The sequence below is a fragment of the Mixophyes fleayi genome, chromosome 12 (assembly GCF_038048845.1).
Source record: "Mixophyes fleayi isolate aMixFle1 chromosome 12, aMixFle1.hap1, whole genome shotgun sequence".
NCBI classification, from domain to species: domain Eukaryota; kingdom Metazoa; phylum Chordata; class Amphibia; order Anura; family Limnodynastidae; genus Mixophyes; species Mixophyes fleayi.
In genome coordinates this window covers 8,922,410-8,938,613 of record NC_134413.1, presented here as the reverse complement: position 1 = coordinate 8,938,613, position 16,204 = coordinate 8,922,410, and the positions used below count along the sequence as shown (strand labels likewise).

At 40.4% G+C, this 16,204-nt stretch overlaps 1 protein-coding gene across 1 annotated transcript in view; it reads right to left on the bottom strand.

Annotated features, from left to right (window-relative positions):
* Positions 1-558: 558 nt before the first annotated feature.
* The window catches only part of WDR25 (WD repeat domain 25), a 76,892-nt gene continuing 61,246 nt past the window's right edge, over positions 559-16,204 (bottom strand). Inside the window, exons 5-7 of the mRNA XM_075191898.1 lie at positions 7,440-7,610; positions 4,361-4,501; positions 559-1,501 (exon numbers count right to left, since the gene is read on the bottom strand). Of these exons, the coding sequence (XP_075047999.1) occupies positions 1,280-1,501; positions 4,361-4,501; positions 7,440-7,610 (534 nt within the window). The 3' untranslated portion in view covers positions 559-1,279. The remainder of the gene's footprint in view (positions 1,502-4,360; positions 4,502-7,439; positions 7,611-16,204) is intronic.

Genomic DNA, 16,204 nt, shown 5'->3' with positions numbered 1-16,204 from the left:
TAGATGATACGTATGACCTTCATATTCAGTAACTTGTCAGATTGTGTTACATCTTTACCTGCTCAGTCTCCAGCGAGATAGCAGGGGCTACCTGGTCCTTAATACACGCTGCCCAAAAAAACCTCTCTCACCTACATCATTACGTATTATTGTATATTCCCAGAGGTCTCATTTTTAAACACACTGCAACAAATACAGAACCTAGCTAGACAGGGAATGTAACAGGTTAAACGTGTATCCGTTGTATCCAGATACAGCCTGAAGATCTCCAAGCATTTCTTTTAGTGAGGTCAAAAGTTTATTGGAATAAACTCGTCATCAGGCAGTGGATAAAGAACTCGGTGGAGACCAGAATATTGTGTCAAAAAGCCAAGATAGTAAAAATGTTTCTGTTTTGCGGATCCAGGAGATTACTGGATTAATATTAGATTAGACTCTGATAAAAACAAATATATACCTATAGTGAACCTGAATGGTTTTCTAAGTACACAGATTCTTTGGAGTTGGTTAAACCAGAATATAAATTATTAAAACTGCAAAAAAGGGGGATATAATCTGTTTCACACTAACCATGTGTTTAATGTTTCACTTTATAAAATGTATACTTGTCACTATATATAATAGGGAACATGCACTAAGGAGATGAGAATAGAGTAAGGTAATGTATAAAATATACAGACGTATATACAATTTGTACACACAGCAATGTCGACTACTGTACAACAATGTAATTACAAATGATCACATAGAGACCTTTCGTGAGCCCCGATAAGCAGCACTGACTTTTATCAGACGTTCTAAAATAGAAATAAACCTAGCTGTAGGTAAGTAGATTTAAGATGGGAGAAAAGCACAAAGTATGTAACGGAGTCGCTTCGGTGGTGACAGGCCAGTGAACAGGAACGGCTGAGCGCTGTAAACTGAGCGCTCTTTGAGCTGGAAAAGTGCTAGAGTTAAAGGCGACCGTGTGACACCAGCCTAAAAGTTCTTGGTGTCTGGTTGTAGTTTTACGGTTCAGAGGGGTTATTTTTCGGGATGATATATTTGAAGCTTCAGATAGGCTCCTAAATCACCTCTGAATAAACAGGAATGAAAAAGGAAGACTGTGCGAAGAAAGAAAAGATTGATGGCGTGTTTAAAAAGTGTAAAAGAGAAAATATATTCTTATCCTTTATATTTTGTATCCCAGAGTTCCCGATATCTCATCCGATTTATAACAAGGTAAATAGATCTTATCCCATGCTGCTCTGTCACCTGTGGCGTAGCCGGCAGGGCGAGGTCACTGCCAAATTCGGATCTGTCCGTCCCAATAAGATGCCGCCAGAAGCGATGTCAGAACCGAGTGGTAATTGACGCTGACGCAAGCACTCCCATCGCCGGGGACAGAGCGGATTATTTTTGCCGTATGGTAGCTGTAGAAGAAAACGCTCCCTTCCGAACTTCCCGTTACAATCAGGGATCCGTCCGGAGAGAATTCACATCCCACAGAAAATCCTTCCACCTGTTTGATAAGAGACAGAACAGACCGTGAGAGGGACTTAATGAGTTTTTCTGTGTACATAATCCATTCTCCTCGCTCAGGGACCACTGCAAGATCATTTCTACATTGTAAACAAACATAAAACATCTTCACTCCCTTACCTCAGCTGCTTACACCGACAGAGTAATAAGAAAATGTTAAATTCAATCTGTTAAACAACTTGTGTGCTGTTTTACAACACGGTGGATATATAAATATGATACACACAGGGAACAATCTCTGCGCTTTTTTAAAATGAGTAAATCTTTACCATAAATCTCAATGCACAAACAGAGCTCACGAACATCAAATCTCCCAACTGTCCTGATTTAAGGGCTCTGTCTCGCCATCCCGAAAGGAACAGTTTTGGTAAGTGGGTGGGACTGTCTGTTCACTGCTCGTAATGATTGGTGTGTGGAGGGCAGGGGAGGAGCCTAGAACTTCAAAAGGGCTAAGCACGCCCCCAGGGGTGTGGCCACACCATACTAACCAAAATAAAATTGAATATGCCCCATTGTGCCAGTGACATTGTTTCACTAACGCTTCACATCCTGAGCAGAAACTCTCTATCCTGCACTAATGACCCCCAGCAAGGGTGATAGAATCCCGCTCATGAACAGGCTCTATCTCCGCACAGGTTGCTGTCTTCCTCTGAATACTCGCTAAACAAAGCAACTATTCAAAGGGCTTTGACAGGCTGAGAATAAACTGGGTGTTCCTAGTTCTGCATTTAACACGCGTGTCCAATGCCACACGCAGGTACAGAAGCCTTAGATCTGCTTGGCGGGACATTAGTATGTATTGCAATTAAAGTTATTGTAAAAGATTACCCACAGCAGTAACCATGTTTATAGAGGGACATACAATGTAGTGTTACTACTAGTGGCATTAAATCATTATTATTCCAATAGTTGCTTATAAGAACGTCCTGTAAACCTCTCAGGAGAAATCTCTTCACTTAAGCAGATGCTTAACCCTTTCTGCTGCTACAGGCTAAGCACTAACCGAGTTCTGCTAATATTATGCTTTGTTTAATAGCATTGGGCTTTCTTCCCAGCCCCCAGAGTTCACTAGCAGTGTGCAGGGACAATATATCATCATGCGGACAGGAGATGTCAGTAATGCAGATGCGGACAGGAGGTGTCAGTAATGCAGATGCGGACAGGAGGTGTCAGTAATGCAGATGCGGACAGGAGGTGTCAGTAATGCAGATGCGGACAGGAGGTGTCAGTAATGCAGATGCGGACAGGAGATGTCAGTATTGCAGATGCGGACAGGAGATGTCAGTATTGCAGATGCGGACAGGAGATGTCAGTATTGCAGATGCGGACAGGAGGTGTCAGTAATGCAGATGCGGACAGGAGGTGTCAGTAATGCAGATGCGGACAGGAGATGTCAGTATTGCAGATGCAGACAGGAGATGTCAGTATTGCAGATGCGGACAGGAGATGTCAGTATTGCAGACCACAGTTGTGAGAAGATGGGCAGAGGTGATAGGTCACAAAAATGTGTAAACTGCTGACCACAACTCTTTTATGCACTCTCTGTATACTATGTTCACCATCTGCCTAATTAAGGAGGCTCCGTTCAGTATATGTCTATCACACGTCACCATTAAAATGGTAAAAATACACTAAATGCAAGGGATCAGCAAATAAACTGTTTTGAATTAAACATATTCAAGTCAATCCATCAAACTAAACATTAGTTTGTATTACTACACCAAACACGAGCAGCTCCACAGCCACAGGTAAAGGAGAAATTGTAATGCACACACGGAGCTTTGCATGAATAATAAATGACCCAGACACAGAGCGCAGAACTTGCATTTACAAAGTGTCGCTTGTTGGATGGTTGCTGGTTTTTATCTATAACCCCCGGCAGCCACTTGATGTATAGAGCACTGGAATCGCACAAAATGCTGCCATTATACCTCAGTCTGACAAATGGAGGACTTTGCTTTTCCATACAGACGATGAAGGGACTTTTCAGCACACACGGAAAATATATAAATACAACAGGAGATGTTTTGTGAAATCAGAATTGCTGTGTTTGTGTGTTCTCTCAAAATCCAGCGGGTGGCGCTATTTTGGCAAATTAAGAGCACACGTATAAGATATTTTATCCTGAAACCTGTCATCTTGAAAGTTATGAAAACCTAAAGGTATAGAATTGCTGTTCGGTGTCAGACACACGCACTCATCAATTGCCAGACAGTGTAGAGAACAGATTTTTTTTTAAGACTGTAACATTATATTTTAGGGATATTACTTATCCATAATTTATACCTTCCTAACCTTTATCCTCTCTTTCCTGCTGGTATGTCCTGGTTAGTGTCAGTGGCCCCAGTATGCAAATAAGTGGGAGACAAATTCTGCAGCATTCTAATAATATGGAAAGAAGCTCCTCCCACTTTACTCTCAGGGTTGTATCACACCAGCAAAATATTTCTTCTGCGATTTCCACTGTGGAAGAAGGCTGGGTTCATTTTCATGATTTAACACTGCTGAAAAGCGCTCCTGTCATCACCGAGGACCAATCTGACGATTTTAAGAGACAAAGAAGCTACGATTCACAGTTTAACAGCAGTGAATGCGCTCTGTGTGCCAGGTAATTGTCAGATACCATTGATTTCGGCAGAGCTGTATTTTTCAATAGTGGTTTATCTGCTGGGCTAAATCACTGTCAGTCACACGCTAGAGTACAATCGCTGGTGTGACCTACTCCAATAACATTAATGAATTTCTATGGGAATAGATTTGATCCGGACATCACCAGTATGACATTACCCTAATATTATCATTGTACTACCCCCAATACACAGACTGGGCAACTCATTACCTTGTGTCCTTCAAATCGCTTTTTCTTGTTCATGGTGTAGGGGCGCTGGGTAGAAAATAAAGCAATGTAGTTTCCGTTAGTCTGTGCCACAAATACGCGGTCCTTCGGGTGCAGGGCAAGGCTCGGGCAAGTGTATCGTTCCTAAAAAGTAAATGTTTATTCTCTGTTAAACAGATTTATTCATGGAATTTATATTTGACACATTCAAAACAAAATGTTCAATAAATGGACCATGGAATTCTAGAATATTTAAAAAAAAATCCAGTTTTCATTTTTTCATTTTGGTGTAGTGTAGTTCATGCTACATCCTGCAGGTGGCATAGTCCCTTTTGCTGTCTATGAAAGTTTAGTGGTCACCTCCACAGATAGCAACAGTGACATCTATAGGGTAGAAGAAGCGACTACATTATAATACATTAAACACATAGGAATGATCTTTACAGTACATTCAATAGTAGACAGAATATAAGCAACTGTCGGGTCACTAAGGAGATATCTAGAACCTATATAGCTTATATTGGAATAATAATGAAAATAAAATGATATATAAAATGGTCTCCGCCCTTTAAAAAAATACTTAAAAAAGTATACTCTCAAAATAAGGTTATCCTGTTTATTTTTACATGTCCATTTAAATATTTAATACTGAGCAAGTATGTATTTAAATTAGCTTAGCCTTTACCCCGATTGGATCATTGGCTGCCAGTTTCACAGAGAAGACCAATGTTCACTTATCTAATCTAATCTACAATTTCATCTATCCCACATCTGAATTTCAGGAAGTCCCTTTCATTCTAGTTTGAACAGGACTTGGTCTTAGCAAGTTAGCGTTGGTGTATATATGATGCTTAAAACAAATTTTTAAAAAGGTAAATAAATTAACTTTTTATTAGCAAAAGACATAAATTCCCCAAGTTGTTCTTCTCCCCAGGAAGTAGAAAGATAGGGTCCCGTCACCTTTAACACCATCAAAAGGTGGTAGACTGCGGTAATATATGGATTTACAGACAGCTGGCCTAGAAAGCCAAGTAAGGTGTCTAAGAGTAGGTGTGTTTTTGTAAGTGGCACGTGATTGGATGCCCACTCGTCCAATCAGATGCCACTTTACCTTAGACGCCACACTTGATTCTCTAGTCCAGGTTGAATGGAGACCTCCATACTGTGACACTCTACAGTCACTTGGCATGCTCTCCCCACTAACTATTTTATGCATCAACAACTGTGTCTATGGAGAAACTTATTTTAAGCAAAATAAAGGATCTACATGGGAACAAATCCTGAAAAATCTCAAAGAACTGTTAAAAAGACCTTTTAAAAAGCCACTTTATGATAGACAAGCTTTAAAAAGAAAGCAATCCTTGTTTCAAATTACAGTGATATAATGAAAGTCGAGTGCTTCTTATTCTCTACTTCCCAGTGACATATTTGAATATACATATTTAATAGAATCTAATGAATTACAACCAATAAAATCTTGCAATAGTATCGAGCTTATCTCTGTGATGTGGGAATATTAATAGGTTGTACTTTCCGCATGGCAGACTCTGCTGTATAGCAGCTCATTATACAGAGAACTATCAAGGCATTATGTAGGTGGCACTCAGCCCTGCGTGAAGCTACAATTCACAATACTGGATCTTTAGTTGTTTGCGTTAGAAGTGGGATGCTCTTAGAAATGCACAATAAAGCTTACACCTGGCACATTGATGTGCTGTAAACAAGGACGATTTACCCATCTCGTCGTGCCAAGAACCATTTGTACCACAATGTGAGTTCATCACTTTAATGTGACGTACGCTCTATTTATAACACAGGTGTATAATTCAATATATTTTCTGTGATTTTCAGCAAAATAATTATGTACATAAATCAATTCGTACACTGAACCTTATTTCTCTATACTATTATTATCAATTTTACGACTCCACTAAAGTCCACAGTGCAGTACATTGGGGAAGTTGGGCATATTACAAAGATGTCGAGGACAAACAGGCAAAATACAGTACATTCAGGAAGCTGAGCACAAAAACTACATAAAACATAATACGAAAGGTGTACAACAAAAAAAAGTGTTGTACAGAACATGTAAGAGCCATGATTCAAGGACGCACAGATGGACCAGGTAGGAGCAGAGAAGACAGGAGGAGAGAGGGCCCTGCTTGTGAGAGCTTACAATCTATTTATCTTTGCAATAAATAATGTAATTGTGTGCTGTCCCCTTTTAATGACCGAGTTCCACACCTGGAGGCAGGACAATATGTTTCGACACCAAAGCCAAGTAGCCTTAATAAACCCCCTTCCCCACTGTGAACAAGCCCTAATTAACTATTCTGACCAATAGTACTTCAATGATATCCTCACATACTAAACCTAGTCGTGACCACATACAATATAGCAGAACAGTGACCCAAGGAATAAAACAACTCAGTGGCCCTGTGTAGAGGGCTTCATCTGTGATACTGACCCCATTCTCCGCTGGCTAGTAAACAACACAGGCCCCATTCAATATTGGCCACTGTACAATAAAGAACATATTCTCTGGTAGCTAGGTTAACTTACCAAGCCCATCGCAGGGTGGACAATATACCGTATAAAGCCCATTTCCTGGTGGCCAGAGACGTTTGCATGTTGGCCAGGGTACTATACAAGGCTCTGTGCCCAGTGGGCTCTGTATGGTGGCCAAAGCCCACTCACTAGTGCCCAGTGAAAAACTGAGATTTCATCTTTGGTGGCCAAAGTCCAATGCGTATCTGATTGTTTGGTGGGCAGCGCAGCATACAGAGTGACAAGTGCACATTATAGAGCCAAACCTTTGGTTGCCCACTCTCTGGTAAATACGTGTATAATACATATCCTATTTATTCGATGGTCATGTGAAAAATATAGAGCTCGTTCCCCAATAGCCAATTTAAATACAGAGCTCATTGCCTATTGTACATCTACCAGCCCCTAATCCCATCCGTTGCCGCTTTATTGTCTTGTACTCTGAACTTCAGCAGCCAATCACAATGCAGGGGTACTCACAGATCATGTGACCTCACCAACGTCATCACTGGGACAACACGGCAGACATACGTACATGGAATATCTGATTGGAAATCTTGGCAGCGGTGGCAAAATCCCAGGCGATGATGGTGCGGTCGGCAGAATCCCGACTCACTGAGTCCGTGGTGCTCACGAATTCGTTGCCGCCGGGGAGGAAGAGGAAGTCAAAGTGCTGCTGCACCGCTGCTTTATACTGGCGGATCACCTACATAAACAACATATAGAAAAGGACCTTTTATTTAGGACAAAATAAATCCGATTTATACAGATCCAGGCTTACATTTTATCCACCCCCCCAAGTCATGTTTTTAGTACCACACCAGCCCCACTTTCCATTGCGTACCCAATAAGTCTTATGAATAAAGCAAATTTATTCTAATTGATTTTGTCTTTCATAAGGAGATGAAATGAGGGGTGTGCTTATTCCCCTCCCGCAATGGGTGCATTTTGCATAGCCACACCCGCTTATTGTCTTAGCCCCTCCTACAATGCGTGTATTTTGTGAAGCCACACCCACTTGTGGTCTTAGTCCCCCTCCCTCGATGGGTGTATTTTGCATAACCACATCCACTTATGGTCTTAGTCCCTCCCACAATGGGTGTATTTTGCATAACCACACCCACTTATGGTCTTAGTCCACCTCCCACAATGGGTGTATTTTGCATTGCTGCACCAGCTTATGTGGATATACCATTCCCACTGTTTTAGTTATGACATTTTTGCAATACACAACTGCTGCTTCCTAACACGTGGTATAACTTTTTGGAGTAATCTGTCCAGATCTGCTTCAAGAACATCCATATGACATACACACAGTTATTTCCATGTGTGGTGTTGTGTAAGAGAGATTCTAGTTTTCATATATACATAGCACTAAATAGGATAGGCGCCCATCAGATACTTTTCATCCAATTTTTTTAACTTTTGTATTGATCGCAAAATACGCCTTCGCTATTAGGGTGAAATAAGCCTTTTACAAACACCTGTCAAATGCAGTCTTCAATCTGCCACTTAACGGTGTCTGCGGAAGCTGAAGTATCCGCAATTGGCCTAATACCGCTAAGGTTGGATACAAAACGAGCGCAATACTGGATCCCGCCCTGTGCGGGGACAGCCTGATATCCATCATATGTCCTAGGGAACTACAAAAGCAGATATTAGCTTTTATCACTTGAGCTATTCCTATTGATAGACTGTCTATTTGTTCATGTAATCAATTAATAACGCTGTACACGTTTGTACATATATTCACACTTCTATTGAGGTTTTAATTAAGTACATTTTTTAATACCCTCCTGTAATCCTTTCACATGGAGCAAAAACTGAATTCTCCCATAGGCTATTATTTTGATATATTAATTAGTGCATGCAATTAAATGCACAACAATACTGACTTAGCTCCTGGGTTTAATGAGCCCGTATCACAAGAATTGATAATGTTTGCATAGTGACTGTTACAATTATTATGTTTTTCTCATAGTCGAAAAACAAACTTACTCTAATAACAAGTAGAATAAAAATAATTGCCATATAGTAAAACAAATAAATAATAATTTAACGCTGTATAAAGCTTTAAAGGAAGTTTGGTTAATGAATTCTTGCACTGATTCAAACTATAATTCACTAAACACTAATCTCTGTTCTTGCATTACACATGTTTATTTATAAAACTATACATACATATCTATCTCTCTCATATATATCTATCTCATATATATATATATATATATATATTTCTTCCCTTAGAATGGCTTATTTCTTTTTTCATTTCTATTGTAAACCAGAAAACCTTGCACAAAGGATATAAAATAATCACTGATTAATAATCCACTTTCTATACATTTAGCTCATTTACAAATGCCCAGAAAGCCCTTCGGCCAAGATACTAACGCATTTTGTAAAGCCGGCGTGTCATTAAATAAACTCTAGAATCCGGAGTACAATAGATAAAATACTCCCATTGTTAGGTGTGCTTTTAAAACCGGAGCCTCAATGGTGAAAGTTACAAATCTTGTACAATCGCTTCATTAAATTTCCGAGACAAGAAAAGTCTCATTGAAACTAAACTCCTACAGACGAGGCCCTAAGTGATGACAAATGGCAGCCTTCTAAATGTTCTCAAGTGAGGGGATGATATTCCCAGACTGCTAATAAAGATGTAGCTATATTACAATAACTATTTCTACAATAATCCAGAGAGTAGTGTGGATTGAAATTAACAGATACATCTTTCAACACTCCATTTGTGCAAAAGTCTAAACAGAGCATCCGTATCTAGTAGAGATGCTCAGGCTCGGTTCCTCGAGAACCGAACACACCCGAACTTAGGGGATCCGAGTACATAGCCGGCTCGGTACTGTCTTTTAAAACAATACCAACATGATGAAGTTCAGTTTGACTTTAATAAATAAACCTTATACCAACCACACACGCTGCCAAATAAAAAGACGGATTGGTCATTTTAAACCGAACTGGTGTGAATCGGTGATGTATGTGGGTTAATTGCATGAACCAAACAAAAAATTGTATCCAACTTGTTACGGGAATCACGTAAAATCTCAACGGGATATATGGTCGGTCAACGGCTGTTTTCATGCATTACACTCTTTATAATTCAGCAATTGAACTTGACTGGTCAGCAACAGATTTGTGTATTTTGGTCATACCCTTGTGTGAGCATATTGTTCCGAGATACTTGATAATCGTGATAAGTCGGCCAAGTTTCCTTGACCAATGGGTCAAGGTCCCACTCGCTTTTATTAAACTGGTCCTTGTTCTTCGCTGTTTATTGGTCAGGCTCCCACCTGGAGGAACTTAATCAAAGTGTTGCTAAAACAGAACCAAAACTAATTTGGATTTTAGGTTAAACAAAGCAGCGATCTGTCCCAAACAGGCGGGATCTCCCGCTTTACCTTTTTCATTTAAAAAAAATGTTTAGCAAAAAATAACTTAATGCATAATTTGAAGCGATTCCCTTAGGCGCTAGTTACCACGCACGTCATCTTTCCGTGCGTAATGTACCAAAGAGCAATTCAATTACAAGACCAGTGGAGCTGATCACGACTGGCCATAGGGTTTGATTTCTATCATTTTTGTTCGCAACGACTCTCAACAAAAAACAATTATACTAATTTTATATTGAACATTCACAGTATAGAAAATAAAATTAAAATACAGCGACATAGACTGGCTTTAAACTTAAGTAGAGCGGTTATCTAAAATTTTGTAGGACATGATTATAATAGTTATACTAAAGCAAGTATGATAAAAAAAAAAAAAATGATTAAAAATCAGTATGTATATATTTTAAACTTATTGCACCTCTTGCTGATGTGTTGCTGTATAAAGAAGATTGGGGATCCATTATTCTCACTCCAATAGAATCTTACCAACCTCAGGATGCACATTTTCATCTTTTCATGAGTTTGTCAAACGGTTTCAGTCGGGTGCTCGGAGATATGCCATGTGTTCTGTCCTGGCAAATTAGCGGCTGTTTGAAATCCGACACGGGCTGTTGACCTTAATGAAAATGGTTTCTGTAGGGAATTACAGGACATTTCCATTATATGAATGGAGATGAACTCTATTATTGAGCCCCCTCTCCGTGTACAGCAGCCTCACATGTTTGCCAAAGCCAAAAGATCTTTTATTGCCGTGTATCACACATAATACATTAGTGATAATTCAAAGCGGCTTTTCAGGATATCCCTGTTTCATACTCGCCACCAATTTAAAATAGTTTGAGGACATTTTGCATCTAAGCCATCATACTGAATGTGACTAACACACATTTTGCATTTTAAATACGTCTCTTTAATAATAACTTCTGCAGCCCAGAGAGCGAAGATAGAATTGCATTTCTTATTTAAAAACGGTAACATTTAGGAGAGTGTTTCCATGCAGCTCTGCTCCCTCAAAGTAATGTGGAGTATATAGCAGAATCTAGAATCATCATATATAGCACATTAGGACTTGCCCACACAAGCAGGTATACCGTCAGGTAAGTAACGCTGGCAAGGGATCTAATGATCACTGTGCAGTGCCGTGTAGGCTGTCCACACACACAGGCAGCAATGAAATAGAGGTAACATCAAGTAAATGATAAAATGAGGCAGACACTATGAGGCATCTAAGAGGAGATATGATTACTATGTAAAAAATACATTAAGGGTCAATACAGAGACCTTTCATGGGAACTTTTTGCCCCGAGGACTGTACACAGGACACACGATAACCCCCTAAGGTTAGAGGAGAGGACGTTACACAACCAGCAAAGGAAAGGGTTCTTTACAGTAAGGGCAGTAAAGATATGGAATTCGCTACCAGGGAAGGTTGTGATGGCAGATTCAATAGATATGTTAAAAAAGGGTTAGACAAATTGTTTGCGTAAAAGTGTATCCAAGGATACGACTTAATTAAAATTAATTGAAACAGATTGGCGGTTGTTTACTCTGGATCAATTTCAAACATAAGTGCAGGATCGCAGGAGATCCAAAATAGGTTGAACTTGATGGACTGGTGTCTTTTTTCAACCTCATCAACTATGTTACTATGTTACTGTGTTACTATTCTCTTGCAGTCTCCTCCACACCGTGTGTATAATTGCTGCCCGTGTGAACAGTGTACGTGGCACAGGATACCGATCAATAGATTCCTTGCCAGCAGTATTTACCCAGGAGTATACTTGGCGTGAATTCCACTAACGTGAACCAGTCCTCATAGTGTAACAGAAAGGCCAGAAAGCAGGACAGGGCGGCCGAGAGGAATTTTGGGCCCTTCGATCAGTCCTGGAATTGGGTTGATTTAAATTTGCACAAAAGTTATGAACATTAGAACACTAGAAGACGGTGCTGTAGCCGACAGATACTTTCATCTCCTGATGGGTGTTACAGCCCAGGTTTACTGTTCAATAGCTTTCAAAAACAGCCCCTGAGTATCTTATTTATGCTAAAACATGGAAAGTCATGCAGACATTGCAACCTCTATAACCATTCAGAACCTGAGATGGTAGATAAGAGATAATGCAGATGTCTCACACATCGCTGTGCTCATAAGACTGGTCTGGATGGAGGAAAACAATATTATCACCACACGGCAGAGCTATAGAAGCCGCTGCGTTGCTAAGCACACACACGGCGGCCCAGCCCCTGACAACGAGCCCTTTGGTCTTTGCGGCTCTTGCCGTAAGCAGTTCACCTGAAATGAGCCGCTGATATCACTGCAGATTCCCTGTCCTATCAGGTGAGAAGAAAGAGATGGTTTAGCCGGACTGGTCGTCTCTGCGCGGGAAAGAATGTAACCTGCAGATTGAGAGAGCCAGATAAGTAACTGTAATATATATATATTTGTTATAATAGAATGTTTTTATTTTTGTATTTATTTTTAGCACCAAGTGTGTCTTCGATCATACACTGCTCCTATAATGGTTCGGTAAAATCTAAAGGCATGATTGGTTGTGCACAAGGAATTAAAATCTCTGTACATCTGGATATTTTTTTTATCGCAGCCAATATCGGATGAACAGACACAATAATGCTGTGTTAATGGGCAAGTAATGTGGTCGGAAGGTTGGCGTGAGTGTGCAGTCACATCTCCCGATGCGCCACCAGGCGCTCGGGGGCTGAATCGGTCTGTTTGCAGCTGGCTCTAATTAAACTTACACAACCAAGATAAAGAGAAATGTCAGGAGCATCGCCCCCTAGTGGCTAAACCAGTGATAGACGACCTGATACACATCAGGGGCCGCACATTCCCCTTAATCTCAGTAACGGATTAAAACAATACATTTAATCATAGAAAGAGACCCCTATCTGTAATAACGTATCAGCAGGAATTTTAAACGAGTGTTACAATGACTATGGGAGAAGACGTCCCTCAGCTAATGACCATACCCGGTGTGATGAGGAGAGAGGCCTCACAGCGGTGAATTCAGCGTTCTGGTTCAGATACTTCCCTTTATCTTCATCCTTATAGCCTAGTTAATTTTGGAGAGTGAATTGCGGGTCCATGACACAAAAGTGAAAGGAATTATTTTGATCTGCTCCCCCGTTACCTGAAGCCAGAATCCTATTAGCTCTATGAGCATCAACGATCCTTGATGTTCCGCTGGAAGCTGAAAACAGTTTTGTACTTTACAGAAATCACATTTCACAAATGAATGCAAATGAAAGAAAACACAAATCCACTTAGGTATACGGTTATGAAGTGTTCGGTAATAGAATATTAACGTATAGTTATATGTCTAGGATTTGTCAATGCCAGGAATATAATTAACTACCTGTAAAACTGCTATTATTCTCGTGAAAAAGGTCGGAGCCACTACTTCTACTGTACTTACTATATTCCTATTCTATATAATACTATTATATTCCTATACTATCTAATATATAAATGCTTAGTGGCGTCTGTCTGTGTGTGTGTGTGTGGAAAAAAAACCCAAGTTGCAGCGCCACCTGCTGGGCAGAGTTATACACTGACCTACTAAATTCTTAGTGTGTGTGTGGGAAAAAATATTCAAAAAGGGCTGAAATTTGGTAGGGCTCAAACTCATTTTCGTGAGGTAATTTTACCTCATGAACACACATGTGTAGAGGCGTGCGTTAGTGTGTGTGTGTGTGTGTGGAAAAAACTATTTTCTCAGAAAGGGCTCATCCAATTGACCTGAAATTTGGTATACTGACATTATTTGACAAAAAAATTAGAATAGTCAAGTCAGTTAACTTCCATCATCCCCCCTTCCCCCCGTGGGAGGGGTAGTAAAGGCTAAATTTACGAGTTGAGGGGTCAAACTCATTTTCGTGAGGTAATTTTACCTCATGAACACACATTAAAAAGGCCGCTTGCGTCGGGAAGTAACGCTCTTCCCCTGAGGACGCCTGGGCTATGGCCCAAATGCATGACAAGAACCTTTTTAAGACCTTAAGTAGCTTGATTTGACTAGAATGCATGAGTACCATGCACAGGTTAACTTGTATAATATATATACACTGTAGCCAATCAGTACTGCAACCCCTGGGAGAAGGGGCGGGTCCCAGGATTTCATTGACAGGGTGGGTGCAGTTACTAGCAGTAAGGGACAGTGTACTGGAAACTAATATTCCCACCATTCCCGAGCTGTAAGGAGCCTTGAAGTGACATGAGAGACCTTTGATAGCTGAGCTTTAACACCAGTGTGGGAGGAAGACAAGGAGAAACAGCAGACTGGCAGAGGGGGACGGAGAGGCCACTGTAGGGCCTTATCCACTCAAAAGAAAGCGTCTTTGAGTCCGCAAAGGAGAGAAAAACACATAGCAAGTGTTTAGGAGTCCTGTAGCCGGCCAGCGGAGCAGAGAGCATTTATTATTGCAGCTCCTGGGGAAGAACACACAGGTGGTGCGAGTACTGTGTATATGAAAGTCTTAAAGCCAAACAGGAGACTAAAGAGGCTTTATCATTCAGAGACTGTAAGAAATGAGAAGGGCATTACACCATATAGATCGGCATTTCTGCAGTTTAAAATGTACGCGATCGAGGCAATCGGGACGACCCATGATCCTTCAGGCTCAATGCCAGGAGACGATCAAGCGTGATTGGCTGTGTGCATGGTGGTAGAGAGGTATGTGGGACTTTCTTAGATATACTCAGTATATGAGAATATTGCATTTTCATACAGAACTTATTATTTTATTTCATTATAGGCTGAAGAGACTAAACCAATTGAGTATTCCAGTTACCAAAAATAGGATCCTGCTCACAAAGCAGAAATTATCACATTGGGGTAGATACACAATCTCCTTTTCCAGGTTATATTCTGTGTTTGTGAAGATAATATTTGCTTCTCTGTGTTTCCAGGTTGGTACAGGAAAGGGTGATGTCCGTTCGCTTCTCGCAGTAAACTATATTTAGAATCCAAAATGCATCAGATCTCATTTTTGTTTCCACTTTGTTCATGCTGAGCAAAGAAAATGCCTTTGGAAAGATAAAAGTATCTCTTCCCAGGGAAGACGTGTTTTGCAATGTGTCACAGGGAACCGAGTGCTGAGAAGGTTAAGTAAAAATATCCTCTGTGATGTGAGGGCTGATTGTAGATATCTGTTTTGGTCCCAGACATGTGTTTATGGTCTCTGTGGCTCTACAGGGTGTTTTTCGTTTGGCAGGAAGAACTCGGTGATGAAAAGAAGCACTGATTAAAGAAACACTGCAGATGTTAATTGGGAAAACTAAGTTTATAGATACATAAATGGCCTCAAATATAAATTGGGTCACTTATACTTGCAAATGGAGGAGACAGGACCCTTGTCTTTAGTAGATCAATCCTATGCTAGTAATTCACCAAGGAAATACCTGAGCTGTCTGTCAGTCTATAGGTACTCAATAAGACTCTATCCACACGTAGTATGACACCACTCAGCTTCACAATATATTGCACCCTATAAGAAAAAGGGAGCAATATAACTATATTCACGGTGGTTTTAAGAAATGCTGGATGTACGATGATGCTGTTTGCTACATCTGTGAGTACAGTTCCATTGCTTGCCAAAGTGATCTTGGTTAGTGTAAAATGGAAGGACGGTAAACCAACTATGAGTACGCACCCTTAAGCCCCCATAGATGCAACGATTTAGACCAAATTGGCCCCCAAAATGCAATACGTGTCCTAAATGACACTATCAACATCCGACAAGGATCACCTAATAATATGATGATCTGTCTTCCCCTCTCTTTAGATTGTTCGCTCCTTTGATCAGGGCTCTCCTACCTTCTGTTTCCATCACTTTTAACTGCGCTCTCCAGCTACCCAGCTCACCTCCTCTCAGTCCC